General features: G+C 49.1%; 1 protein-coding gene across 2 annotated transcripts in view; it reads right to left on the bottom strand.

Annotated features, from left to right (window-relative positions):
• The window catches only part of GRIK3 (glutamate ionotropic receptor kainate type subunit 3), a 239649-nt gene that overhangs the window by 69815 nt on the left and 142443 nt on the right, over positions 1-27391 (bottom strand). For both annotated transcript variants that reach the window (XM_065524897.2, XM_045374370.3), the window contains exons 2-5: positions 26042-26218; positions 15484-15741; positions 7009-7190; positions 4599-4652 (exon numbers count right to left, since the gene is read on the bottom strand). In XM_065524897.2, coding sequence (XP_065380969.1) covers positions 4599-4652; positions 7009-7190; positions 15484-15741; positions 26042-26177 — 630 coding nt within the window. In that variant the 5' untranslated portion in view covers positions 26178-26218. The remainder of the gene's footprint in view (positions 1-4598; positions 4653-7008; positions 7191-15483; positions 15742-26041; positions 26219-27391) is intronic.

Raw genomic sequence — 27391 nt, 5'->3', positions numbered from 1 at the left:
TTAATTTATTATAATTCTTTTTTCACCTCCAGGCTTTTACCTACACATGACATGTACCAGGGGCTCAGCTGGGGCTGATTAATGCGAGGTTATCTGGGAATGGCTCAAAGCTGGTTGGAACAGATAATGGCAGCTGGGGTAATTAAAATGTCTTCTGCATGGAAGAAGCAAATTTGGAGAATTTTTTAGAGGCGAAGAGTTGGTGATGCGGGTTTCCTAAAGGGAAGGAGATAAATGCCAGATGCCACTGTGCTCCCAAATAAGCCACAACTGACCAATGGGCACAAAGAGGGAGGATCACGAGGTAGAGGTATCAGCAACAGGGCTGGAAGAGGATCCTGAAGACCGGAAGCAGGATATGACTGAGGGAGAAGACCAGGGGGACACAGCTGGTGCTCTGACAGATGGGGTTCTGCTGGGAGATACTCTGGTAGACCCCGCCCCATACTCCACTGCAGAATTGTGTGTATTGCAAGGGCTGTGCCTCCCCGGAAGGGTCCATTCTTTCTGACCCTCAGATTGTGTGGGGAGGAAGGACAGTAAGCTGGAACAGCCACGGACAGAACCGGGAGTCAGGAGCCAAGGCCTCTTGTCACTGATCTGCTATGAAACTTCGGGGAGTGCCTGATGCCAGGTTTCCCCACCAGTCAATGGGGAGTGCAAACTGCCCTGCTGCTGGCCTCAGATGCGTAAAGAGGAAAATCAGAGGGCTTTCTTCTTGCTTTCTTTTTTAACGTGACAGAGTCTGGCTCTGTTCCCCAGGCTGGAGTGCAGCGGTGCAATCATAGCTCACGGCAGCCTCTAACTCCTGGGCTCAGGCAATCCTCCTGCTTCAGCCTGCCTTCCAGGTAGCTGGGACTACAGGTCTGCCCAACTATGCCTGGCTAATATTTTTATTTTTGTAGAGATAGGGTCTCACTATGTTGCCTAGGCTGATCTTATACTGGCCTCAAGCGATCCCCTTGCCTTGGCCTCCCAAAGAGTTGGGATTACTGGTGTGAGCCACAATGTCCAGTCCTAAAATCAGAGGGGTTTGGAACTGGTGAAGCATGGGCACTGCTGGGATTTCAGGAGGCTCCGTTTCCCCATTGACCTCAATTACCATGCCTGAACCAACATGGCCAGGCATTGTGTGGAATCTGAGCCGGCCAGAGGAGGCCAGGGAACACTTGTTGTGGACTTTCAGCATGGTAGGTTTCAGCAGAGGGCTTTGGAGCTGGACAGCTTCCTGCTGCGAAAAAATCCTTGCTCTGCCCCTTTCTTGCGGAGTGACTTCGAGTCTCAGTTTCCACGTTTCTATAAAACTGGGAGAGTCTATCTCCCTTGGAAAGTTGTTCTGAATTTTGGATGGGATGGGGTACGTTGAGCACACAGCAAGCAAGAGCAGGAGTTATTTATTTAACACTTACACAGTAGTAAGTGCCAAGCATTGTTCTAAGCATTTTATGATGTCAATGCACTCTGCATAACAATCCTCTGAGGTAGTAATATTACTGTCACCATTGTATAGATGAGAAAATGAGGCACAGAGAGGTTAAGTAACTTGCCCAAGGGAGTGGAAGAGTCTCAATTCTAACTCAGGTCAACTGGCATCAGAGTGGTTTTAACTGACTGCTCTGATGTGTTGACAATTTCACTGATTACTTTCCACATTGCATTACAGTCATCCATCCATCAATCTGTCCGTCCGTCCATCCATCCAGACATTAATGAGCACCTACCATGTGCCAGGTTCTATTAGGGTGCTGGGAACAGAGAGGTTAACTGGGCACAGTTCTTGATTCTTATACACATGAAGGAAGCCACCAGCTTGTGAGCTTTGTGTGTCCATCTATGGACATCCCTCCCACCCAAGTGCCTAGTGCAGTGCCCAGGACCTTGGAGAGCATTTGTATATGGCTGCTGGATAAATGAATCAATGAATGATTAAGAAAATGAAGAAAAATGGACACTGGCCGGGGCTAGTCTCAGTTCCCTAGAGACTTTAGCACACCACAGCTGCCCTGGGTACATCATATCCCAATTGTCCACCCATTCCTCCTTTGCCTCTTCTCACCATCTCTTTCTCTGATTATCACCCACTTTCCCGGGTCCAGTTGTGGATTGGCTGAGTATTAGTCAGTGTGTCTCAATGGGGCACCATAGGCATCTGGGGCTGGACAACTCATCTCCAGAATCCTGCCCATCATGGAATGTCCAGCATCCCTGATCCCCACTCACTAATTTCCAGTCTTGGTGGCAAATAGATGACTGGCCTCCACATAGCTAAATGCTCCCAGCGTGGGGGTTGTGTCACCAGCAAGATTGCAGAAACCACCCTTGGGACAGATGACTACTTCTTGGCCAGTCAACTGAGGTCTGCCCGTGGGAAGACAGAAAGAATGCTCTCTAAGGTCCTGGGCACTGAGCTAGGCACTTGGGTGGGAGGGGTGTACAGAGATGGATCCAACACGGAATACAAGATAGGGCCACCAAGCAGAAAGCCTTGGGGCATTGGGAGGTTCCGGTAGAATTGGGTGTGGTCAGAGCAGGAAAAAAATCTACCTATCTCCTTCACCCACCCTGAGTACTGCCCTTGCCACCCACTCTGCACGCACAGGGCCTGTGATTAAACCCCGTCTGGGCCTTGCTCCCAGTCCCAGCTGTAAATATCCTATTAAAAGCATCTCTGCCTGGCTCAAGCCTCATTCCGAGGCCAGAGCGGGTGGGTCCTTGAGCTGGCCAAATGGCAGGGCCTGAAGCTTTGGCCCCTCAGCCCTGCAGCCTGGCTGACCTTCCAGGACAAGACTCTGGGGAAGGCACCATCCCAGTGACCCCAGTACCCTGGCCATTAATGCCATTGGCCACTGGGTTCAAGATCGAAGGCCTTAGAGAGAGGATCCTAGTGTCCCCGGGTCCAGGAGTTGTTCTTAGCACCCAAGGATCTCAGGATGGGATAGGGAGGGCTGCCATGAGTGGAGAGAAGGTTGTGGACCCCTGGAATGTGCCCCACCCACCTTCCCAGTCTTGCTCCTCTGCGCTGCTCCCAGCTCTGGACAGAGGTAGAGTTTCAGGGGTCTGGTAGCCTCATGCTAAGCCTCCATTGACTTTCCAGGAGACAGCATGGCAAGAAGCAGCCAGTTTAGGTGGTCGGAAATCCAGAAGGGATTCAGGGGAGTTGACTTCACCCTGCCTGATCTCAGTCGCCAGCTTCCAGGATCCCTTTCTCCCAGTATGGCTCCTGGCAGGTCCCCAGGTCTGAGCCCTGGATCAGGAGAATCTCAGGGTGGCCCCTGAGCTCTGCTGTGGACACAGGGTGCAGAGGGAGGGGCTGTAGGGAGCATAAGTGCTTAATAACCAGCTCTCTGGGGGAGGGGCCCTTATTTGTAGCATTTGCTCACTTCCATTGTGTGAGCGCGTGTAAGCTCTCCCATCACAGTGATTTCAAGCTACCAACATGACACAGGCTTAGGAGGAGATAATGCAATTGGCTCTCACCCGCTGGATCAAGCCAGCTCCTGCATACCACGAAGAGCTAACTTGCCTCTTGGCCTTCGCTTATGCTGTTCCTTCTGCATACAATGCCCTTCCTCTTTCTCCCTTGGTGAACTCCTATGGACCATTTGAAGCCTAGTTCAAGATCTGCTTTTCTGTAAGACTGCGTCAAACTTCCCACCTTCCACCAGACCCTCGGAACCTAGGGGCTCCTAGGTTAGGGGAAGCTAGCTGGGTGCTGGATAAATGAATTAATATGGTTAGAGGTCTGCAGGGCTGCAGTGGCTGGGCTGACACATACTGCAGGAGGTTTTTTGAAAAGCGACAGGGCAGTCAGTGAGGCTGTCACTCGCCCCAGATCTGGGATGGGTGGACTAGTCTGCCCGGGGCCCCAGCAGGGTCTGAGGGTGTCTATCTGCAAGGCAGGATGGCTCAGGGTGGGTGCCCTTTTGGCACAGGAATCTCTTTATTCTGCTGATCTCAGGCCACAGCTAATTATCCTAATGGGTTTAAATGGCCCTAAATGTTCTCAGAGTTTGGACAGGACCCATCTGGAGCCTGTAGGTGGGCTGGGCTAGCTGACAGTGAGTGGGCAGACTTCAGTATGAATGTGGACGGAATCCAAAGTGACAATTCCCGTGAAGCCCGAGACATGCGTGGGGAAGTGTGGGTTAGGAACCGAGCGTCATGATAATCATAGTAATGAATACCTCCAGAACTCCGCATGTACCAGGCAATGCGTGTTACCTTATTAACTCATTTGGTGCTCACAGTAATCCCAGGAGGCAGAAGCCCATTTTGCAGAGGAAGAAACTGAGGCAGGGAGGTTAAGTGACTTAGCCAAGGAACCACCAGTGGTGAGCAGAGGAGCTGGTGTTCACATTCACTCCAGAATCCATGTCCTTAATTATAATATGATGCTGCCTCTCAAAAGTGGGCAGGTCACAAAGACATACTTGTGCCCTTACCTGGGGCCACCCCTACAGCCTGAGGAAGCAAGTCCAGCTTGGGTCTCCTCTAGCTGCAGCAATTGTCTTCAGTGGGCTGGCCCAGGCTAAGCCACAATGACCTTGATCCAAGAGAGTCCCACCCCTTTCCTGTGCCAGGACCCAGAGGTACATTACCAGAGTGGTGAAGATGAAGTGGTAGTACTCAGTCATCATGCCCATGGCCATGGCCTACGGAAAAGCAGAGTGTTAGTGATCAGCAGGGAACCCCTGAGCAGCCCTCCCCCAATCCCCACCCAGGGCTGAGAATGGGACTGGCAGTGGGTTGGGGAAGGCTGGCTGCTTGGAGTGGGGTGTCCTCTGAGACCACCTCTGAACAGTGACAATGACTGCCTGGCAGACAGCAGTTGATTTCACACTGGAGTGTGCTGTAAAGTCACCTGGGACAGATTAAAATGCAGATTTTTGGGTCACATTCTTCAAAGATTCCAAATTCTGCAGGGCCCATGGGGTCTAGCTGCCTCTTTTGAGTAAGCGTCTCTCGGCCTGCCACACTTAAGAGAAATGCTGATGGCATCAGTCCGAGGCTGCCTTCTTAAGTGCCCTGGACTCCACTCAGCTGAGCTCCCTGTCCTGTATCCAGAGGCAGTACGTTTCCCGCCAACCTCGCTAACCCCCTGGCCCAGTCAGGCCTGAGCTGGGAGGTCTGTCTTCAGCCTCCCCAAGAAGGGCTGAGACATCCCTGCTCCCCTAATCCTGGCTGACCACAAAGCAGGCCACGTGGCCACTGTGGAATTCTTACTGTCCGCCATCATGAAGTCTACGTATTTTATTAGAAGTCTATAATCTATTATACTAATGACTATAATGCATTTTCTACAGAGTTCCTCAGAATGCTGGGCCCACAGAGGGCTCTGGGGGAAAATGTCACCGGGTCAAGTACACTTTGCAAATGCTGCCCATTCCCTCCCACCTTTGAAGAGTCACAGCCCACCTCAGCATGTTAAAGGCTCAGGGAAGTCCTGCAAGAAGCAGATTGGCTTAACTTCGTTTAAATCTGACTTTGGCTGAGCACAGAATCTTCACTTCTAATTCCAGAAGTTTTAAAATCAGACAGACCTGGGAGTCCCTTCTGGCTTCCTGCCTGGATGACCTTGGGTCCATTACTTTCCCCTTGAGCCTCAGTTTCCTTACCTATAAATTGGGCAAGAGAATTGTCCCTGTTTCCCAGTGTGGTGGTAAATGACGAGCTACATGGACCCGGCAGAGAGCAGCTGCTCAGTAAACCAAAGCCGTGATTGTCACCATTCCTCTGTTACACATGCTGTGGAGGGGGAGGAGAGGCACTGGGCACAGCTGACCGGGAGGCTGAGGGTTATGGGCTTTCTGGGGAGTGTATGTTTCCTCGACAGCAGCTTGAAAGATGCCCAACGCCAGGTGTCAACTGTCTGCTGGGTGTCAGAAGAAACTCCTGATGTTTTCCTCCTTGCACTGAAGCCTCCATAATAGTATGAGATGGGGATTATGAACCCCATCTACAGAGGAGGGGAATGACTCCTGGGCCGCTTGCTCCAGGGCACACAACGTGAAAGGGCAGAAGCAGAACTCAAACCCTCAAATGAGCCTTTTAAGTGTGGCATAAAGGAGCTTCCTTTGCGGGGAGCTGGGGATAGAGGCTGCCATTCAGGCCCGGCACCCTGATGGGGCCCAACTGGAGGATGGGACTTGAGCCCCTCAAGGCCTTGAGAATGCCCCGGTTCAGCATGTCTCCTCCTGCACCCCTTAAATCACCTGGACCCTGAGGGTCATGTGTCAAAGCCCCACAGAATGCCACCTCCAATCACCAGAAATGCTTTTGGGGATGACATAATTGCCTTTTATAAAAAGCACCAGCTCAAATCAGTGTTTTTGGTTTCAGCTGTGGCACCCTTGGAGGGGGTGGTAGGCGATTTCACTGTTTATTTTCTTAGGTGACTGGCGGAGCTTGGCTCTCATCCCCAGCAGGCCATGCTGAGCTGTGTTTGGGAACGAAGGCCCATCCGCGACTGAGAGCCATTCTCCTCCCCCTCTTTTGCTGCAGAGCTGAGCAGATGGTACGAGAGCCTCGATAAACCTTCCAGTAATAGGAGAGTAACACCAAGTGCCGTGGGCTACGGGGAATTAGTCACTGGAGGAGGCAGTGAGGCATTCTGGGGGCTGTTCCTGAGAATCTGAGGCCTCTCTGCTTCCTGGAGTGCTCTTCTCCTGTGTGGCTATGGGCACCTCCCGGCAGCCTCTGCCTCCAACCAGCGCTGAGGTGGGATGGAAACTCGCGTCTACTCAGCACTCTCCCTGTGTCAGGCCTGGCTGGGCGGATCATCCATCCTCACGCCAACTCACACAGTAAAGACTGCAGTGTCCGTTTTGCTGCTTGTGAAAATGAGGCTCAGAGAGGCAAAGTGACCACCCAAAGTCACATAGCAGGAAAGTGGCAGAGCTAGGAGTCAAACTTATATCTGGCAGCATCACACCCGAATTTGGGAAGGGGAGGTGGGAGAAGTGGCCAGCAGCTCCCAATCATCCCTCCCGCTGGCCAGCACTCACACACCTGCTTGAGGATCTGGGCTGCCATAGTGTGGCTGCAGTCGAAGATAATGCGGAATTCCCGGCCTCGTTTCATCTCCTTGAGCAAGGGGCGCGAGTCGTCAGAGTCGACGGGGAGCTGACGGATCTTCAGGCGGATGTTGTATCTCGATGGGGCCATGATGAGCTCCTGCAGTCGGATGAGCCCTGAGGCGCCATGGAGCACAAAAGACACATGTGTACCGCATGTATCCACAGCTCCAGGCATCCACTCAGACTTGTGTGCACACACATGCCCATGGCCACAGGTCTACAGACACACACAGATACGTGGCCCACAGAGACTTGTGCACGTGCATGGACAACACTGGGTATGTGTGTGCACATACAAACACATGGCTACATGCCTGTGCATGTTGATATGGGCAGGAATACACTTGGGCTTATCAACACATGTGTATATGTAGATTAAGGCCTGTGCACACACTGGTGCATGTACACACATATGTAGATTCAAAGGTCGGCACAGATAGCAAATTCCCACTGACCACACCCCTCTGCTCCTCTCTAACTTAGAATGGCTGTAAAGCCTTCAGGGTCTAAATCAGAGTTCACCCTTCTTCTTCTGTACCCACTCCCAACATCGTGAGACATGGGACATGGGACATGATTTCCCTCAACGTCTCCAGCGAGCTGCTTCCAGGATATGGGCACAAAAGGCAGCTCCAGCCTCAGTGGTACTAACCTGCGCCAACCACTAGACTGGGTAAGGCCAGGAGGTATTTGCGTCTCCCTCCTTGTCCCCACTAAGGGCAGGCTGCCTTGCTAAACCTTACCCACTTTTTCAGGTTCAGTGCAACCACCTCCTCCATGAAGCCTTCCTCTTTTGCTCTGTCCAGAAAAGATCACCCTCTCCTCCAACTCAGTGGCCTCCTCCCTCAGCACTGGCCTCCTCTGGCACCAGTTCATTCTGCCACCAGTGCCTTGATATCTGGGGCTGGGTTCCCACCACCTCCAGCACAGGGCCTGGCACTCAGGTGGTACTCAACAAAAGTTTCCATAATTGGATTGACTTACTGTTTTATTTTTTTTTCCTCCCACACTGAAAAATCTATCCTCTACCTTGGTTGGCATTTTTGTAAAACCACTTAATCTGGGGACTTCTAGGGAAGACTAAATGTCACTTCCTGGAGACAAATGGCTTGCTTAGCTCTAATTAAGTTCGTTTCTGTCCCTATTTCAAGGTCCATTTTTGCTGACTTCTTTCTGCATAGCCTGGGAGCAAGCCTGCTTGCTACTCTCTATATGCTTCCCACCCCCTCCTCCCCTCCAAAGAAGAAGCTGAGCCAGCACAGGGCCAGGTCCCAAGCGGGCCATCCCCTCTTGCCTGCTTGGCCCCTAGTCATCCCCAGGACTCAGTGTCTGGTCCTGGCCGCATAGTTCACACAGTATGTTCCACCTCTGCCCCCTACCGCCCCCTCTCCGGCCACTAATGGCACTTCGATTTTCCTTTGGGGTAAATCTCCTCCCTGACGCTTACTTTCTGTGACTCAGGAGGGGTCCATCGCCAGCTCTAGGGGCAAAGCATGTGGCCCCAGCCTGGGAGTAGGTATTGACTCAGAGATAGGTGCAATACCGTCGACTCCCAGAAACTGTGTTAGAGCAACTGGCACAAAAAGAGGGTAAGAAACACTCTCTTTTTCACTCAACTTCAAATAGGGAGGTTGTAAGTCTGGGGTCCCTACGTAGACCTTGAGAAGGATTCCAATAGGACAGATGTCAGAGAGAATAAGCAGCAAAGAAATCCTAACGATCTTCACTTCAGCCTCTGGATCAAATGGTGCCTGAAGCTAAAATTAGCTCCAAACTTTCCAGTAAAGGAAACCAAATTGCTCCCCCACCCCAACTGTTTTTTGCTTAAGCCAGTTTGCACTGGATTAAAGTTTGCAATCCACTGTTACTCTATCTGGAGAGTCCCCCCGACCCCACTCAGATAGCCTTCTCCAAAAGCCTTCCAGCAGAGAGTCCCAGTTTCCAAAACAATCTCTGGTACACACCCCCGAGTCTGTTCTGCAATGATTCCCATTCCTGAGGGCTGGACATCAGGAAAGCAATCTGATTGGTGTCCATCATCTCACTTTGCTTCGGGGACAGAAATACATGCCTGTAACCTAAGCCTCCTAAAGTACTTCCACACAAGCTTTGCCATGACTGGGCATCAGGAGCCCCCAGCCCACTGAAGACTCAAACCCATGCGCTGGAGTTGGGAGATGGCTCTGGAGTCCCGGAGTGGTCTGGGTCAAACAGGTGCCCTGTGCTTCCTAATACCAGACTTGTTGGGGAGGAAGAAGAGGCTATCAGTTGACCTTCATATAGAAGGAGGAGGCCACAAGCTAGCTATCCCCAGACACACACACAGGCTATCCCCCTCCCAATGTATCCCAGAAATTCTTGATTAGGCTGAATGATGCTTCCCTTTCACACCTGTTACCCCGTGAGGTCCAGGGTGCACAGTTTGCTCCTCCCTGTTTGGTTTTGAGGCTTATGTGCAGCATCAGCAGGCACGTGGGCTTTGGGGACCCAGGCTATGAGGACTGGGACAGGCTGGATGCTGGAGCAGAGGCCACCAGGGCCTTCTTGTCAGCCAAGCACATCGCTCCATGTAATGCATGGTGACCCACATTCTCCAGCAGCAAATGTCAGCCCTCCTTCCCATCAGTGTATTCCCAAAGGAGACCAGAGGCTCCTCTCAGCCCACCCCAACAGAGGACTAGGCTCTCTTTGTTTGCCTGAGATGAGCTTTCCTTCCTGGCTGCTCCCCTAATCAATCTCTCTTAAAATATCTGCAGTGAATCATGGTTGTTGGAATCATGCTTTTCACTCACAAAGCGCTTCTGCATTCATTACCCTATTTAACCATCTCTCAGTCCTAGAAGGCATACAGAACAAGGATTTTCATTCCAATGTTACAGATAAAAGTCCTGAGGGCCATAGAGGTTAAGTGACCCCACAGAGGTTAAGTGATTAGGGAATCATAATTAGAGACCCAAAAACATTTTGGCTCCTGGGCTGAGGCCTTTTTCTTCATCCCAGGGTTTTGTTTGTTTGTTTGTTTAATCCCATCCTTTCACCCTCAAGATGAGTTTGTCTTTATGCATAGAGTAGATTAGGCACAAAGCTCGTGGGACAAACACTGGTTGCCTCCTCAGTAGCCATTCCCCTTGAGGAAGATTGCAGCCGTGACCCCAATTCTTCACCTCTCCTTATAACCACACCCTTTGCCATGTAACTTTGCAGAGCCCTCCAATTGGGCTCACCCATGTGAATTGTTTTGGCCAGTGGGATGTTGGTAGGTACCATGCAGGCAAATGGTTGAAATGGAATTGTACGTTGGGTTTGCTCTCTTGCCCCTCTGCAATTGTCGTGACAATGTGCCTGGGCTATCCTGCTGGAGGATGAGAGACATGTGGAGAGCTGACTACACCTGCCATCTCAGTCAAGCCAGCCTAGATCAACCAACAGCCAGCTGACCCCCAAGCAGGTGAGTGATCCAGGTGAGCCCAGAAAAATGACCTGGAAGTTCAAGAAATCACTGACCCTGTGGACTTGTGAGTTAAACAAATGCTTATTATTTTAAGCCACTGAGTTTTTGAGGTGGTTTGTTACACAGCATTATTATATAAAGAAATAACAAATGCACTCCCTTCTAGCATAATAAAATAACTGTGATTGTGTTTGGGTGACAATGCACCAGTCCCATGAAATGACTTGTGATTGGCAGGAGCCAATCCGTGGCAATTCCATTCCATCTGACAATGTCTAGAATACTAGCCATGGACCCAGTGAGCTATACAGGATTGTCTTCTAGAAGGTTCTGAGACAGATCTTCCTCTCTGATAAGAGGCATGAGTCACATTAAGAAAAACCTCATTGGTCTGGTTATGGTGGCTCATACCTATAATCTCAGTGCTTCGAGAGGCTCAGGCAGGAGTTTGAGACCAGCCTTGGCAATACAGCAAGACTCTGTCTCTATAATAAAATTTAAAAATTAGCAGGGCATGTGCCTGTGGTTCCAGCTACTTGGGAGGCTGAGGTGGGAGGACTGTTTGACCCCTGAAGTTCAAAGTTGCCAGGAGCCATGATCGTGCCACTGCACTACAGCCTGGGTGACAGAATGAGACCCTGTCTCTAAAATAAATAAATAATGAAGAAGAAAAATCCCTTTGGCCCCTACCTCCTGTATGCCACCTACTGCATGCTCGGAGCTTCAGCAGCCCTATTGTGACTATGAGCTGAAGGCCAAAAGAACTGTGGCAATACTGACCCAGCACCCTGACTTTGCCAAGCTGCTAAATCAGCCGAGGAAAGGCCCATCTCCTGAATTCTTGTCAGGGAGATAACTGTCTATTGTTTGAGTTAATGTGAGTTGGGCTGTCTGTTACTTGCAGCCAAAACATCCTAATGGACACAATCTCCAAAGCAAACACAGCCAAAGCCCACTGTGGAGTACTTCCCACTCCATGGGTTTGATGACCCATACATTGTCCTGCCCTTTGACATACCTGGATTCTGGGAGCACACTTCTTTCTACCCACTATACATCATCAAGGTTATATTATTTGACAGGCGCCAACCCTGAATCCCTAGTACACATTGTCTTCTTGACCAAACCCACTGCCCCATGGACTCCCCTATGTTTTAAATATTTGTTGAACTGAATTGAGTTGAATTTAACTGAATCAAATGGAAAATGAAGTTGAATTAAACTCTAATTAAATATTGAAGGAAAGAGTATAAGGATGAAAAAATGCAGATGTTGTTATCCTACCTCCTTTTGAGAAGTTAATTGTATTCCAGAGGAGTGGGTGCCTGCCCAGTGGTCACAGGTAATTCCAGGCCATCAGAGCAGAGAATAAAGTGACATGTACTTAATAGTCAGCGCTAAAGGCACTTGTGGTAAGAGCTGCAGACCTGAGCATCAGCTCTGACCAGTTTTGCTAGCATAGCATCCATCATCACGACAAAGCACCTTTTCTTCTGCAAAGCCACTTCCTCCACCCTCCATCTAGACTATGTCAGTGTCTGCTCTGACCACTCTGTACCCACGATATTCCAGTTACATGTCTTCAACATTACCCTGTTCATATCCCTTTCTTCCCTTTCATTCTGGCCCCATGTCCTCTTCCAAGCACCCCTTGAATCTGGCCTCCTTTGCTCCTGCCTGGACCAGTGCAGCCCCCTGTGATCTAGTGCTCTAGTTTCCTTGCTCTAGGCTCTCCTTCCAACCCTTCCTGTGCATTGCTCTTAGAACCACCTTCTAAAACTCTGCTTTGATTATTCTACTCCTTTGCTCAGCAATACTCAATGATACCTGGCTGCTTTAAAGATAAAACCTGAACTCTGAGGCTGGACATCAGAGACATTGCATAGCCAGCTACACTCTGTTAATCTGACTTTTTCCTCCCACCTTCCATACCTGAATCCTCTCCCCTAGTCAGGCTGTCCTCTTGGTAAAGCTGCTAGGTACAGTCCAACCTAATTTTTGCTCGTGCTATTCCCTACACCTGTAATTCCCTCGTGATTCCTCTCATTCACCTATCCTCAAGGCCCTGCTCCAATCGCTCCTCCTCTGGTAAGTCAGCTCAGACCAGCCAAGGCCATAGAGCTTCCTCTCCCCAAGCGGTCTGGCTCTGACTAAATGTATGTGCTGTCTCATTCTTAGCTCTGATTGCCTAGAATTACGTGTGACCTCTGGGCAGACACCCACTCTTCTATACTCAGATTAACTTTTCAAAAGAAGACAGGATAACAACATCTTCGTTTCTTCACCTGTATACTCTTTCCTTCAATATTTAATTAGGGTTTAATTCAACTTGATTTCCAATTCAATCCAATCTAATCCGATTCAATCCAATCCAACTCAGTGCAACAAACAATGAAAAACATCTACATTGTACCAGACCCTGTGTTAAATCCTGGAGGCACTGAAAGCTCCTGGCCTGGAAGCAGAAACAGACTCATCGACAGATAACCATTCACAGTGGTACATTAAGAAACAACTCCACAATGCAGCTGAAACACTGGAGTGGCTGGGAGGTGGGCAGGGGTGCCCCTCAATGGCACGGTCTTTGTGCTGGGGCGAATAAGCCGGGCTGGGGATCCCTGTCGGGTGCTTTGGAAATAGCAGGAACTCAATAGATGCTTGTAGAAGCCTGAGTTAAATAAACAGCTTTCCAATTGTCTTTTCTGAGGGAGTCTCTCCCTACTATTTCCAGTCCCCATTAGGAGGTAATCAAAAGCTGACATTGAATCACAGGCAGCTGAGAGCTGGAGGGTTCTTTCAAGGCTGGATGCAGCAGCTCTTGACACGTGGGCAGAGCAAGGCCAGATGGGTTAAGTGACTTGCCAAGGTCACTCTCTCTTAAGAGGCCAGGCTAAGAAATGTCTTGGGACTCAAGTCTTTGGAAATAAAGAGGAGGAGAAGAAACAGCTCCATGCTGGCTAGCAGCATGGACTTTAGGCTCAAACAGGCCTATTAGGTGCGTGCTGGCTCTGGCACTCACTAGCTGGGTGACAGTGCACAAGGTGTGTGACCTCTTTGGGTCTCAGTTTTCTCATTTCTAATTCACGCTCCAGGGAGTTATTATGAAATTTACATGAAATGAAATGAGATCACACTTGCATCACTTGGTTTGCAGCACGTAAACAGTAGCCTTCTTTAGGAGATGAATCCAGAAGCATGGATGAATTCCATCTCTAGAGGACTCTCCAGGTCTGTCCCTGCCCCACACACCCTCACAAGGATGACTTAAGGATGAAGGCAGGGACTGGACAGCGGTCAGCGCCCTCAGTGGCTCTTCTCTCCCCTCTCCCTTCCCTGCTTGCTCTTTTTGTGACTTATGGCAGACCATTAGCTCTCTGTATATACAGCTACATGGAGACGACTCCATTCATGGAGATGGCTATGTTGTCCCCTGTTTGTGTTTCCCTACAACATAGTGCTTGCCAAGACCAAGAACTGAGTTTTGGTGCCGTGTGGTGACTCACACCTGTAATCCCAGCACTTTGGGAGGCTGAGGCGGGAGGACTGCTTGAACCCAGGAGTTAGAGACCAGCCTGGGCAACGTAGCCAGAGCTTGGCTCTACAAAAAATACAAAATTAGCCAGGTGTGGTGCTGCTATTTGGGAGACTGAGGTGGGAGGATCTCTTGAGCCCAGACAGCCGAGGTGACAGTGAGCACCACTGCACTCTAGCCTGGGTGACAGAGTGAGTGGGTTTTCTTTATTCCAATATCTCCAGCTCCCAGCAATGAATGAGATCCAAAAGAAGGGCCAGAGTGCGTTTGCTGGATTTGTTGGTGGTTATCTGCTAAGTGTGTGCTCTGGGCCCTCTCTAAGGGTCTGGGACTTGAGAGGCAGGGGGTATCACGTTGGAGCAAGGGTTTTCTGGAAGGCAGGGTCCAGGCTGGACTTGGAAGGCAGGGTCCAGGCTGGACTTGGAAGGCAGGGTCCAGGCTGGACTTGGAAAGCAGGGTCCAGGCTGGACTTGGAAGGCAGGGCAGGAGTGGGTCTGGTGGGTCCTACCCAGAAAAATGTGGGCAGCATTAGTTCCCACTGGCAGAGCATGTGGGACAGGTGCAGCCACATCAGGGAGCCCAGCTTTAGGCCCGTGGCTCACAGTTACAGGCCCCAGAGCCCATCTCCTCCCTCTGTCCTGGCAGGATGAGACAAGAGCCTGGTGCTGAAGTCTGCAGGCTTGGCCCTGGCTGGGGTCAGCGGTCAAGTGGGTATGGCAGGGGCTGGTGTGTGTGTGAGCAGAGCTGGGCATGTGCAGGTGTCTGTGTGTGTCAGTGAGGGTAGAGAAGAGTGTGTGTGTGGCGGGTGCAGGTGTGAGGAGGATGAGAAGAACCAACCTTCAGTGCTCACTGCATGTCAGTGCTTGTCACTGTCATCTTGTAATCCCATATTTTACAGATTTACATTTTATAGGAAACTGAGGCACAAAGAGGCTACACAGCCAGCAGGTGATACAGCTGGGATTTACACCCAGGTGGTCTGTCTCCAGTGTGTATACACGTAACACTAGACCACGCCGTAAGCTATGTGTGTGATTGTGCAAGTGTGAGGGTGGATGTGTTTGCAGCAGATGGAAATGTGTGAATGTAAGAGCGTGGGCAGGTGTGGGCGTGGTTTGCAGACGTGTGTGCTGCTGGTAGGGTGGGTGCTCAGTGCAGATTTGAACACTTGTGCTGCTAGAGGAGGAGGTGAGTGTGAGGCAGGGGTGAGGTGGGCTGGGGCTGAGTGAGATGTGAGTGTGGCTGGGGTACATGGGGTGTGAGTGGGTACAAAGGTGAACATCAGCATAACCGAGTGGAACTGGGGTATGGAACACAGCCTCTTCCCCAGGGGCAGCTGTGCTGGACAAACAGACAAGAGCCTGATTCTGGGCCTCTGCCACCCTCACCCGTTACTCCCAGCCTAGCCAGGCCTGGCCACCCACCTGTACTGTCATCATAGACCACGGTGGCCGACCGCCACTTGAGGTACTGGACCAAGTCGAGGATGGCATGGCTGAGTGAGGCGTAGTCGGGGTAGAGGTTCACGTAGAAGGTGTCCTTGTTGTCCAGCGGGTGGTGCTTCCAACGCAGCTGGATGTGGGGCACTTCCAGGGCATTGCAGATGGACTGGACGGCGTTGGTGCAAGAGCCCTGTGACGGCCCGAAGATCGCCACCACGCCCAGCGCCAGCTGGTCACAGGCTGTAATAGAGGGTAGGGCAGCACAGGGGTCAGCATGGGGGCTGTGGGTATGGGGACAGTGATGCTGATGATCCTATAAACATGTGGGAAAAACAGCAACTGGAACCGTCGGTGGGTGCACAATGGATGAGCTCTCCGAAGCTCAGTTTCCTCATCCGAAAACAGGGGTTCTAACAGTCCCTGCCTTGCAAGACCACATGAAGGTGGAAAGACATGGTAGTGGGAGACTGGAGCACAGTGCCAGGGTACGTCCCTTTTCCTTGGAAGTGCCCATGACAAAGAAGTGATCACCACCTTTGATGTTATTATCCTGGGATTAGCATCACCAGCTCTGTGTCAGGTCCTGTTCTGGGGGGAACTTGAGAAACAAATAGAATCAAACATCTGCTGGCTGATGATGCTTCAACTTCAACCTTCAGTCTGGCCTGTTTCCTTCCCTGGACCTGTGCATCTCACCTCTTACCCAACATCACCAGTTGGATAACTGACACACACATCAGATCTGACATGTCCAGCACAGGATCCCCTCTTCTCCCAGCCTCCCCCACCTCAATAAACAGCAGCTCCATTGTCCCTGGACCCATATGCCAAAAGCCACGGGTCTGTCTTGATTTTTCTCATTCACTCATATCCAATACCCCAATTCATCAACAACTCCTGTGGCTTCACCTGCAGAATACATCACAACCTGACCACTTTCTGCCACTCCCAGCCCCTACACCCACCCTGATCCAGGCCGCCATCCATCATCTTTCGCTTGGATTATTGCAGAAGCGTCCTCAGTCATCCTCCCTCCTGTCTATTCTGCACTCAGCAGCCGGGCTGAGAATTCCACAGTGTAAGGTAGATTATGTCACTCCTTTGCTCCAAGGGCTCCTCAGTGCAAAAGCCAAAGTCACAACAGTGGCCAGAGATCCTGCTTGTTGCGGCTCCTCCCTTCCCTGTCCCCACCACCACTTTTCTGACTTCATCTCCCATCCTTCTTTCCCTCCCTCACAGCATTCAAGCCCCACTGGCTTCCATGATGCTCCTTGAACATGCTAAGTGCACTCCTGCCTATTTGCACTGTTCTCTCTGGCTAGAATGCTCTTCCCTCATAGAGCCTCAAGACTCCCTCCTCCTCCTCCTTGAGACCTCTGTGTCTGTGTCTTACTAGGGAGGCCATCACTGTGCAACTTATGATCGCAATCCCTGTCCCCCCATGCCCTGTTTATTTCCTTCCTTATTAAACAATCACTGGAAGTTGTCCATTGGTTGACTTTTTCCTCCCAGTAGAATGTAAGTTCCAAAGAGGCAGGGCCTTGATCTATGTAGTTTACTGCTGTATCGACAGTGCCGAATCATCATCCAAATGTTGAATGAATTGTGCAAGTGTGATGCTGAATCACTGCCTTCAAACAGTTCAGGTTCTTGGGGAAGTCCAAAAACTTAGGCAGATGAGGCAGCAGATGCTTTCCCACTGGTCTGGGATGGTCGAACATCAGTGGGCACAGCAGAGCATCAAATGAGCAAACCCAGGGCAGCTGGGACTCAAAGTGGGGGATTCTGCCTAAAAGATCCATTAAAAGGGGACCTCTCAGAGTCATTCTGGGGTAGTTGGGAGAGCTCCCCAGGAGGCATTCTCCCTTTTTTCCTCAACCGTCTCCAATTTTCCTTGGGGCTTCACCCCTCTTTTCCACTGTCAACCCATTGGTGCAAAGAATGCGGCTTGCACCCAGAAAACCACTCACTGACCTTCTAGTTCACAGCCATGGGTTTAGAGGACAGTTGTGGGCCAGTCAGAGCCAGTGGGATGCCATGAGATCCACTGGACTGAGAAAGGGGCATCTCCCTCTTTAAGTGAACCTTCAAGGAACTAAGAGCTGGAGCTGCAGTAGCCATCTTGTGCTCATACAGAAAGAGGGTGACTGAACATAGTCAGTGTGGGTTGAGCAGAGCCAAGAGAGAGAAAACACAGGAGTCGCCGATCGGGCAAAACCCTGGACTTATAATCTGCATGAACCAAGACTTACGCCGTTTAGGTTTTGGTTTTCTGTCACTTGTAATCATCAGAGATTCACCAACAGCGCATGAGCAAGCTCAGCTACCTGTGGACAGGGGAATGACACTACGTGCACACGTATGACATCTGATGCACACAGGAGGAGGCAGGACAGAACACTGAAGCAGGAATGAATACACTGGATTCAGACATGTCCTGGCTGCCTCAAGGGCCTCTGGGAATGATCCACTGGGCACAGGCCTACCCCTAAGGTTTGCAGGGCCCAGGGCCAGAGTATAAGTGGAAGCCCACATACCATATGGCTAAATAGTTACATGTTGTTAGTTAAGCTAAAAAACTGTAAAATGAAACATGTCCTTTTCTCTTACCTTGACAAATGGACCTTCATCACAATCTGGAAAGTCAGGTGAGAATGGAGACTTCTCCTACACAGTGACATGGAGGGAGGTGGCACCAAGACCCCATCCTCCCCTTTTCTCTTTTACTACTGGTTCCATCCTGAACCATAAGGGGCCTTGCACTCTCTGTGGACACCCCAGTCCTTATGTCCAAACACTGTCTACACCCACTGCAAACAGCTGCCCCTTAGTCACTCCTAGGGCCTAAAAGTGCACCTTCTGGAAGTATGGCTTTCCCTCTGGAAGAGAGACCCAAGGAAGAGGCCCATGCACATCCTAGAAGTGGGCTCAGGGCCAAGTGGGCAGGAAATTTAAGGTTCTAGATACTTAGAGGAAAGTCTGGAAGGGCAGGGCACAGGCTCCTGGTGGGTATGTCCCCTGGTCCCACGGACTCCTTGTCCAGAGAGGAGAGGCCAACCAGAGGAGGCAGAAGGCAAGACATCAAAGCACAGGCCCTGGGAAAGGGTCCCTCTTGCCTGGGCTTAAGGATGATCCAGATTGATCCAGAGATACAGGGTAGTTTTGAATCCATCAGAATATGTGATCTTGGTGTGTTTTTCCTGTTGACTCACATCCACCACTCCCACTGCCTCCTGGAAATGGGAGATATTATATAAATAAGTTATTTTTCCTGAAATCTGTACTTCTACCGGGAACACCAGACACTGCCACTTACGGGCAAGGTGAAAGATATAGCAATGTGAAGAGCTGGCTAGTTTTTGTTAGGAGTCTGCGGGAGCCCCCTGGAACACAGAGCAGAACAGCAGCAGTGCCAGCACAGAGGGCATCTCCTGGGCGACCCAGGATTCGTTGTGGCCAAGGCCAGGTGCAGGAGAGCACATACAACAGGAGGCACGTCATCCTTTTGGTGCTTGTAGTTCTGGGACTGGGAGCCAAGTCAGGGAAGCACCATCTTGTTCCTGCTCTTATCATCTTCAAGTCAATAAGCTTTGGGTAGCCCTTGGTGTGAGCGAGTGTGCGAGACAAACCACAGTGATAATAAATGCTTTAAAAACAGAAACTCCATGTTTGCTCGTGAATTGTCAAATTTAGGACTAGTTCTTTTTTCAGTTCCCTCTCCCCAAGGAGGCCATGCTCAGACCTGCACCCTCACTGCCCATCCGTGCTATTCTTCTGCCATCTGGGGGTGTTGCTTATCTTCCCCAACCACCTTGTCCCCTTCCATGTGTGAGTCACTCTGCAACCATGGGAGCTGGGTACCAACATGGAAGAGATGATAACAGTGAATGACACCAGTCCAGGGCTTGCCCAAGCCTGAGGCTGTGGACATCCTGTAAACCGTGTAGATTTCCCTCATACTCTCTCCTGCCTCTGTTTTGAAACTTCTAGCTGTCCCCTGATGTCTCTGGTTTCTGTCCCACTATATTCTCTTTCTATTCTTTTTCCCGGAACACCTCTAGTTTGAAGACTTGATTGAATGATTTGAATATCTCATTCCCTCCCACTAGCACCTCTAAGAATCTGCCTCTTAGATTTCTTTCATTGATTGATGCCTTGAAGCAGGCAGGTCCAGGCTTCCCTGCCACCGCTACCCTTACACGGCCTGGACTTTTAGGTCATGTCCAAGGTCTGGGCATGTTGTTTGACCAAGGCAAGTGACAGTGGACCAACAGAAAGTTTGATGGTGCAGAGGACTGCAAGAGTGTTCTTCAAAGAAGTGACTTTTATTTTGACATAGACTGTGAGGATTATGACAAAGGCAACTGAAATCATTGTGATAGTAAAGACCATATTGTAAGGCTGCCGATGATGATAATGGTGACGGCATTGCTGAGGGTGAAATTAATCATGTTGATGTTGTGATAGTAATGGTGGGATGGTGATGTTGATGTTGGTGTTGATGAGACTGACAATAATAAAGGTGTAGGTGCCTTCACTGTAATGGTGATAATGACAGGATGATGGGATGTCAGCATTGATGAGAGAGGAGGTGATAACAACGTTGGTGGTACTGACAGTATCAGTGGGATAGCGGCAGAGATGTTGCTGCTGACGAGACTGGGGATGATGAAGATGTTGCTGTCATGGCAGTGATGGAGGTGATGACAGTAGAGGTGGTGTTGGTGGTGCTGATATTAAGAGTGGAGGTGATACCATTGTTGCTGGTGAAAACAGTAATTGTGTTGCTGGTGTACTGGTGTTGATAGTAGAGTCAATGGTGGTGGCATGGTGATGACGACCACACTGGGTTTCATTCTGCAAGAGATGCAGTGATTAGACTTCACTCTTGCATAGCAGCAAGCATCAGTCCTGGCCTTCACTTCTTGCTTTTCCTTGGCCTCTCTCCACTTCCCCTTTCCTGTCTCCTTCATGTTCCTTCCACCCTCTGAGGACTTCCCAGCTGGGAAGAACACTGCTGCCCCACAGGGACCAGGGCAGAGCTTACAGCAGCAGCAGCAGCTGTTCCTCCAGATGTTTCCAGGGCAGCAGCCAACTCTTGTTCTGGCAGCCCTGATCACACTGCAGTAATTACATTATTTGTGGCTTCAATTTTGAATCCATTTTCTGGTCATTTTACAGTAACTCAGTGGTTCACAGTCAATGCAGGAGTCCACAGCCTGAATGCAGTCCCCCCACTCCCTTTCCATGGCAATTGTAGTTATAGCAAAAATTATCCCAATCAATTTGTGTCTTAAAAGGAATTGAGCAGCCCAGAGAATAAGTGAAGGCGGAGGAGCCTGGGGAGCCCTGGGTCGATTCCAGGTCCACTCCGGTCAGCCTTGGAAGAAAACACAGACACACTCTGCGCTGCTGCTGCTTCTGGCGCTGCCTGGAAGTCACTCATCTTTTAATTTTCCACAAAACATGGAAAGATAAAGACAATAAGTGAAAGTCCCTTTTAACAGGGAAAGGCCCCCTGGGCCTCACGTGGAGGGAAGGACTAATTCAAGCAGAGTTGGCAGGGAAGGCGGTGCCAGGCTTTGTGCCTCTGCGTCCCCTCCCTCCATAGGGCCCGAGGTGGCTGGATCCAGCTGGAGAGGAAGAAAGCAATGAGGAGGACTTCTATCTAGGGAAAATGAATTATTGCTGGATTAATTAGAATTTGCCCCAAGCCCCAAGTTTCTTGGAAGAGCCCTAAAGATGCCTCCAGAGAATGCAGTTTAAAAAACCAAAGATCAAAAGAAAAAATAAAGATCATGGGAACATGGGGCTCCCTGAGGGACGGAGGGTGCCCAAAGGGGAGTGTGATCCAACAGCAGGAATGTGCCAAGGTGTGACAGTGGTGTTGCCAGTCACAGCAGAGGGATGGCATCTGTCTTAGGCATGTCATCTCAGGGACATTGAGGGTTGCAGAAAGATGGCACTTCATTTTTTTTATTGAGATATAAAATATAGTAAAGTGCATTAATAGTAAGCACAGGGCTGTTACGAATTTTCACACAGAATTTCATTCATACGTCACGCACTCGTGTGTGCTACACTATCTCAGTCAAGCTAGACAGCATTTCCAACACCTAAGAAAGGTCTCCCTTGCTCCTTCCCAGTCGATATCCACTCACTGCACACTACTCCCTCCCCCGGAGGAAATCTCTTTTCTTTCATTCAATGCTGTATCTGTGAGGTTCATCTATGATGTTGAGTGGATAAAGTTTATTCTTTTTTTAATTGCTGATTAAAATTCCACTGTATAATTATATCCCAATCTCTCCATTCTCCTATTGATGGACTTTTAATTTACTTCTAACTTTTGGTTATTATCATGAAAGTGGCTAGAAACATCCTTGTAGGCACAAGCTTTAGTAGATTCTGCCAAATAGTTCTCCTAAGAAATGGAAGGTTTTACTCCCATCAGAATTGTATAGAAAAAACTAAGCCCAAACCCCTACCTCCCACCGTACACTGAAAATCAATGTGAGATAGATCACAGAACTCACTATGAAAGATAAAACAACATCGCTTCTAGGAAAAAAAAAATGAGAGAATATCTTCATAACCTTAGGATAGACAAAGACTTCTCAAACAACACAAAAGACATTAACCATAATGGAAAATATTGATAAATTGGACTTCTTTAAATTAAGAACTTTGCTCCTCAAAAGAAACTGTTAAGAGAATGTCAAAGGAAGCCCACATGTAATGGATATATGCAATAGAGATATCTCTCCAACAAAGGATATAAGAATATACAAATGAAGAATACAGGGGCCGGGCACAGTGGCTCATGCTTGTAATACCAGCACTTTGGGAGGCCGAGGCGGGCGGATCACGAGGTCAGGAGATAGAGACCATCCTGGCTAACATGGTGAAACCCCGCCTCTACTAAAAATACAAAAAACTAGCCGGGCGAGGTGGTGGGCGCCTGTAGTCCCAGCTACTTGGGAGGCTGAGGCAGGAGAATGGCGTGAACCCGGGAGATGGAGCTTGCAGTGAGCCGAGATTGTGCCACTGCACTCTAGCCTGGGTGATAGAGCGAGACTCTATCTAAGAAAGAAAAAAAAAAAAAAGAAGGATATAGGCCTTCTAAGGATATAGGGTGTGGTGGCTCATACTTGCAATCTCAGCACTTTGGCAGGCTGAGGCGGGTGGACCATAGGTCAGGAGTTCGAGACCAGCCTGGCCAACATGATGAAACCCCATCTCTACTAAAAATACAAAAAATTAGTCGGGTGTGGTAGTGGATGCCTGTAATCCCAGCTACTTGGGAGGCTGAGGCAGGAGAATCGCTTGAACCCAAGAGGCAGAGGTTGCAATGAGTTGAGGTGGCACCATTGCACTCCAGCCTGGGCAACAAGAGTGAAATTCCGCCTCAAAAAAATTTTGAGAGAGAGAGAGAGAGAGAAAGAAAGAGAGAGAGAGAGAGAGAGAGAGAGAGAAAGAGAGAGAGAGAGACTCACTACATATGTATAATGAGACTCACTACAGAAACCACCAGAATGGCCAAAATTTAAAAATAAAACTGACTTTACCAAGTGTTAGTGAAGATGTAGGGCAAGTGCCACTCTCAAACATAACTGCGGGGAGTGCAGACTGTGCAGCAGCTTTGGAAAACTGTTTGGCTAAACATATGCACATTCCGTGACCCCTACACTTCCACTCCTAAGTACATACCAACAAAAACGAATATACATGTGCATCACAAGTAGATGCAGAACCAACTCATAAGTGCGACAAAAGTGAAATGGATTTTTAAAAAAATGGGTATATTCATGTAACAGAACATTGTACATCAATGAAGACCAATATATTCAACCACGTAGACAATCTCACGGATATGAGACAGAGCAAAGAGCAAGGCTTAAAATAGTAGACACTGAATGATTTCATTTATGTAAAGTTCAAAAACAGCAAAAACCAGTGTGGGACACCAGCAGTCAGAACGGTGGTGACCTTGGGAGAGGAATGACTGGGAGGGGTACGGGGGCTTCTGAAGGGCTCGCATGGTCTATATCTTGATTTGGGTGGCAGTTCCTTTTTTCTCGATCTAGCTTGAGTAGGTGTCTGTTTCTTATAAACCCATGCTCCTTGACCAAGCTAAAGCTCCACCCTCCCTTTCCTGGACTCTCTCTTGCAACTCCCAGTACAGCACCTGTTGCTTCAGCCACTAGATTATAAGCTCCATGGTCACAGGAACCAGCCACCTCTGTCTTAGCCACTTTGGGATCCCCAGCACCTGGCACACAGTGGGTGCTCAACAGACTTCTCAAGTGCATCAACTGGCTCCTTCAAACAACTTGTATTTTCCACTCTACCTTCTGCCTTATCCCACTCCTCACTTTTTTCCATCATCCTTCAAAGCTCAACTCAAACCTCTCCTCCTCCAGGGAGCCTTCCTGCTTGTACCACAACACTTCTATAGTTCTTTCTCATTTTCTGGTTGTTACAGTTATTGGTCCTATGACTTAGCTTCCTTGGGCATGACCTATAAAGGGCAGGGCCTTTTTTCCTGCAGGGATCATAAGGAACAATATTCGTTAAGTGGGTTTGACACACGTTCATTTGTGTATCCGATCAAACCACCAGGACTGATTTTGTGCCTCCTGTGGGCCAGGCTCATGCCAGGTTCTATAGTGGAGCAGTAAAAAGGCACCGGGGCTTGCAGACAAGTGGAAGAAATGTCCAATAATCACATGACCTCTCTCTCACACACACATCAGGCTTATGAAAGAAAAGTTCAGAGGGTTAAAAGCAAGGAGAACTGACCTTGTCTAGGGGTTCGGGGAGGGTCTCCCTGAGGACTGGAAGTTTGAGAAAAGAAGGATGAGTTGGCCAGGCAAAGGGCAGGAGAGGGTGGGCTGGAGAAAGGGAATTACAAGCAGAGGGGGCAGGATGTGTGGAAGCCCAGAGGTGGGAGGAAGCATGGCACCCTGAGGAGGGCAGGTGTGGTTAGAACCCAGGGCCTAAGGGAGCAAATGGCATGGATGTGGCTGGAAGGTGAGGTTGGGGCTAGACTGGAAAGGCCCTCATGGGTTCTGATGATGATTTAGAGAAAGACCATGAGATGTTCCATCCAAGATTTTAAGAAAGCAAGTTATGTTGTTTCGGGGGGAGGCGGGGATTGGAGGGGTTGTGGCTTTGGTCACTTGGAAGCCCAGGGCTAGATTTTCAGGAGCTGGGGGTTTCTGTCTTGGGCCTGCTCACCAACAACTTGGCAGTTTCACATAGGGCAGAACTATAATTTCCTGGAGGAAGTAACTCCGGGAAGGCTCAGAAACTCTGCCCCGGGTTCCCTGCCTGGATGGGGAATGTCCCCATGCTGAATCACAGGTGTACCGCTAGAGAGTCATTGTATTATTTGAGTAACTTTTAGAAAACATAGACAAAAAACCCAGTCTAGTTTTTTGTGGGTGGCTGTACCCACGAGGGCCTCTGCACTCTGATTCCAGGCGTTTGTTCTTTGTCCTGACCTTTTTATTGAGCAGTTTTGGTTGAGTTCAGTCGTTTTCTAACTGGACAAGGCCAGGCACAGGGTGTCAGCATAGACTCAGCAGGGAGATGGACACTTTACTGCACAGAGTAGGCTGCAGGGCATGCTGGGAAAAGAGTGGCAGGACACAGGCAGGGAGGGGGCAAAACAGCAGAAAGAGGGGTCACGGGTGAAGCATCACTCTTCCGATGATCCAGGCTAAACCAGGGTGGGGCGCCTTTTGTCTGTCTGCAGATCAGCTCTGAGATGCAGCAGTGTGGCCTCAAAAATGTCAGAATGGCCGGGAGCAGTGGCTCACGCCTGTAATCCCAGCACTTTGGGAGGCCGAGGTGGGTAGATCACCTAAGGTCAGGAGTTCAAGAACAGCCTGGCCAACATGGTGAAACCCCATCTCTACTAAAAATACAAAAATTAGATGGGTGTGGTGGCATGCGCCTGTAGTCTCAACTACTCAGGAGGCAGAGAGAGGAGAATTGCTTGAACCTGGGAGGCAGAGGTTGCAGTGAGCGGAGATCACGCCACTGTACTCCAGCCTGGGCAACAGAGTGAGACTCTGTCAAAAAAAAAATATATATATATGTATATCAGCAGTAACTGCTCAATATCAGGGATTCTGACGGCCAGAATGCAAGGCAAAGAGAAGCAGGTGGGTGGGACACAGAAATTGGGTCCCTGACCTGGTAGCTCAGTATGTGGAGGGCAAAGGAGCCAAGTGCAGTAAGAGTAAAGTCCTATATGGTACTTCCTACATGCCAATGCTTACTATTCTAAGTACTTTACAGAAATGCATCCATTTTGCAGATGAGAAAACTGAGGCACAGTGTATTTTGTCCAAGGTCACACAACTAATATCAGAGTTGCTAGGATGCAAGTCCAGGCACTCTGACTTCAAGCCCAAACCAGGTAGAAAAACCTACCTGGAGCTCTGGCCCATTCCCAGGATCTTGGCCAGCAAATGCAGCGCTTCCTATCCCCAGGCTGGGAAGAGAACAGAGGCAGGAGCTGCACACTCACCCTTTTTGGTCGCCTCGAAGCTGTCATGGAAGTGAATCCTCTGTATGTCATAGGTCAAGGTTGTATTGGGCAGCAGAGTCCTGTTCCTGTTGATGATGTTGGCAGAAAATCGAAAGGCGTGTTCCTCGGCGTTCATGACCTGGGCGTTGGGGCCGTCCGCATACTCGAAGATTCCTCCTGTGAAAGATGGGTAAAATTGTGTGTGGTTGGGAGGAGGGATGGGGCTCTAGCAAGCATGCCTGGCTCAGAAGGTTTTATAGACAAGCTGCCTGCTCTCTGAAATGTTCAATAATATCCTAGGTAACTGCCATACCTAGAAAGTGTGCAGGAGCACAAGAAATAAGAAAATCCTCCTCGTTCATTTCACTCAACCAGCAAATTCCTGATAACAGAGCCGGACAGGGCCAAAATAAGATTACCAACTTATTAATATTGCTGTGAAAATTCTCAATAGAATTCTGGCAAGCAGAATCTACCAGGATATTACCAGGATAACATACCATGATCACGCAGAGCTTTATTCTAGGAATCTAAGACTGGTTCAATATAAAGAAATCTATGAATATCATTGTATCACATCAATAGTTCAAATAAGAAAAAAACATAACCAACTCACAAAATGCAAGACGGCATTTAATAAAATCCAATATCTATTGCTGTTAAGAATGCTTAATAAAATAGCACCAGAAGAGATACTTCCTTGAAGCTTTTTAAGCTTAAATCAGCCTTTAATATCATACTAATGGTGAAAAACTAGAGGCATTCTCATTAAAGAAAAATAAGAGGCATGGGGGAGGATTCACACCACACCATTAACCAATGAAATAAGAAAGAAAAATAATTTAGAGGCACAACATTTGGAGAGAAATAAATTCTTATTTGCAAATGATATAAAAACCTTAAAATAATCCCTAAACATGAAAACAAGAAAGAGCTGGCAGGAGAGTTAAGTTAAATGACCAGTTAGCACAAATTAGTAGTGTTTCTTCGTATCAGTGACAATCAGTAAAAAAACTTAATAGCAAATGAATTCCTTTTACAATATCAGCAAAAACATTGAATAACTAATAATAAACCAAATAAGAAGCGTGCAATTCCTGTTCTATTTATTTGAGATGGAGTTTCACTCTTGTTGCTCAGGCTGGGGTGCAATGGCGCAATCTCTGCTCACTGCAGCCTTCACTTCCTGGGTTCAAGCGATTCTCCAACCTAAGTTTCTCAAGTTGCTGGGACTACAGGCACATGCCACTATGCCCGGCTAATTTTTGTATTTCTAGTAGATATGGGGTTTCACCATGTTGGCCAGGCTGGTCTGGAACTCTTGACCTCAGGCGAACCACCTGCCTTGGC

The sequence above is a fragment of the Macaca fascicularis genome, chromosome 1 (genome assembly GCF_037993035.2).
Source record: "Macaca fascicularis isolate 582-1 chromosome 1, T2T-MFA8v1.1".
Lineage (NCBI taxonomy): Eukaryota > Metazoa > Chordata > Mammalia > Primates > Cercopithecidae > Macaca > Macaca fascicularis.
The sequence above is the reverse complement of the archived record's forward strand: the minus strand, read 5'-3'. Positions and strand labels throughout refer to the sequence as shown.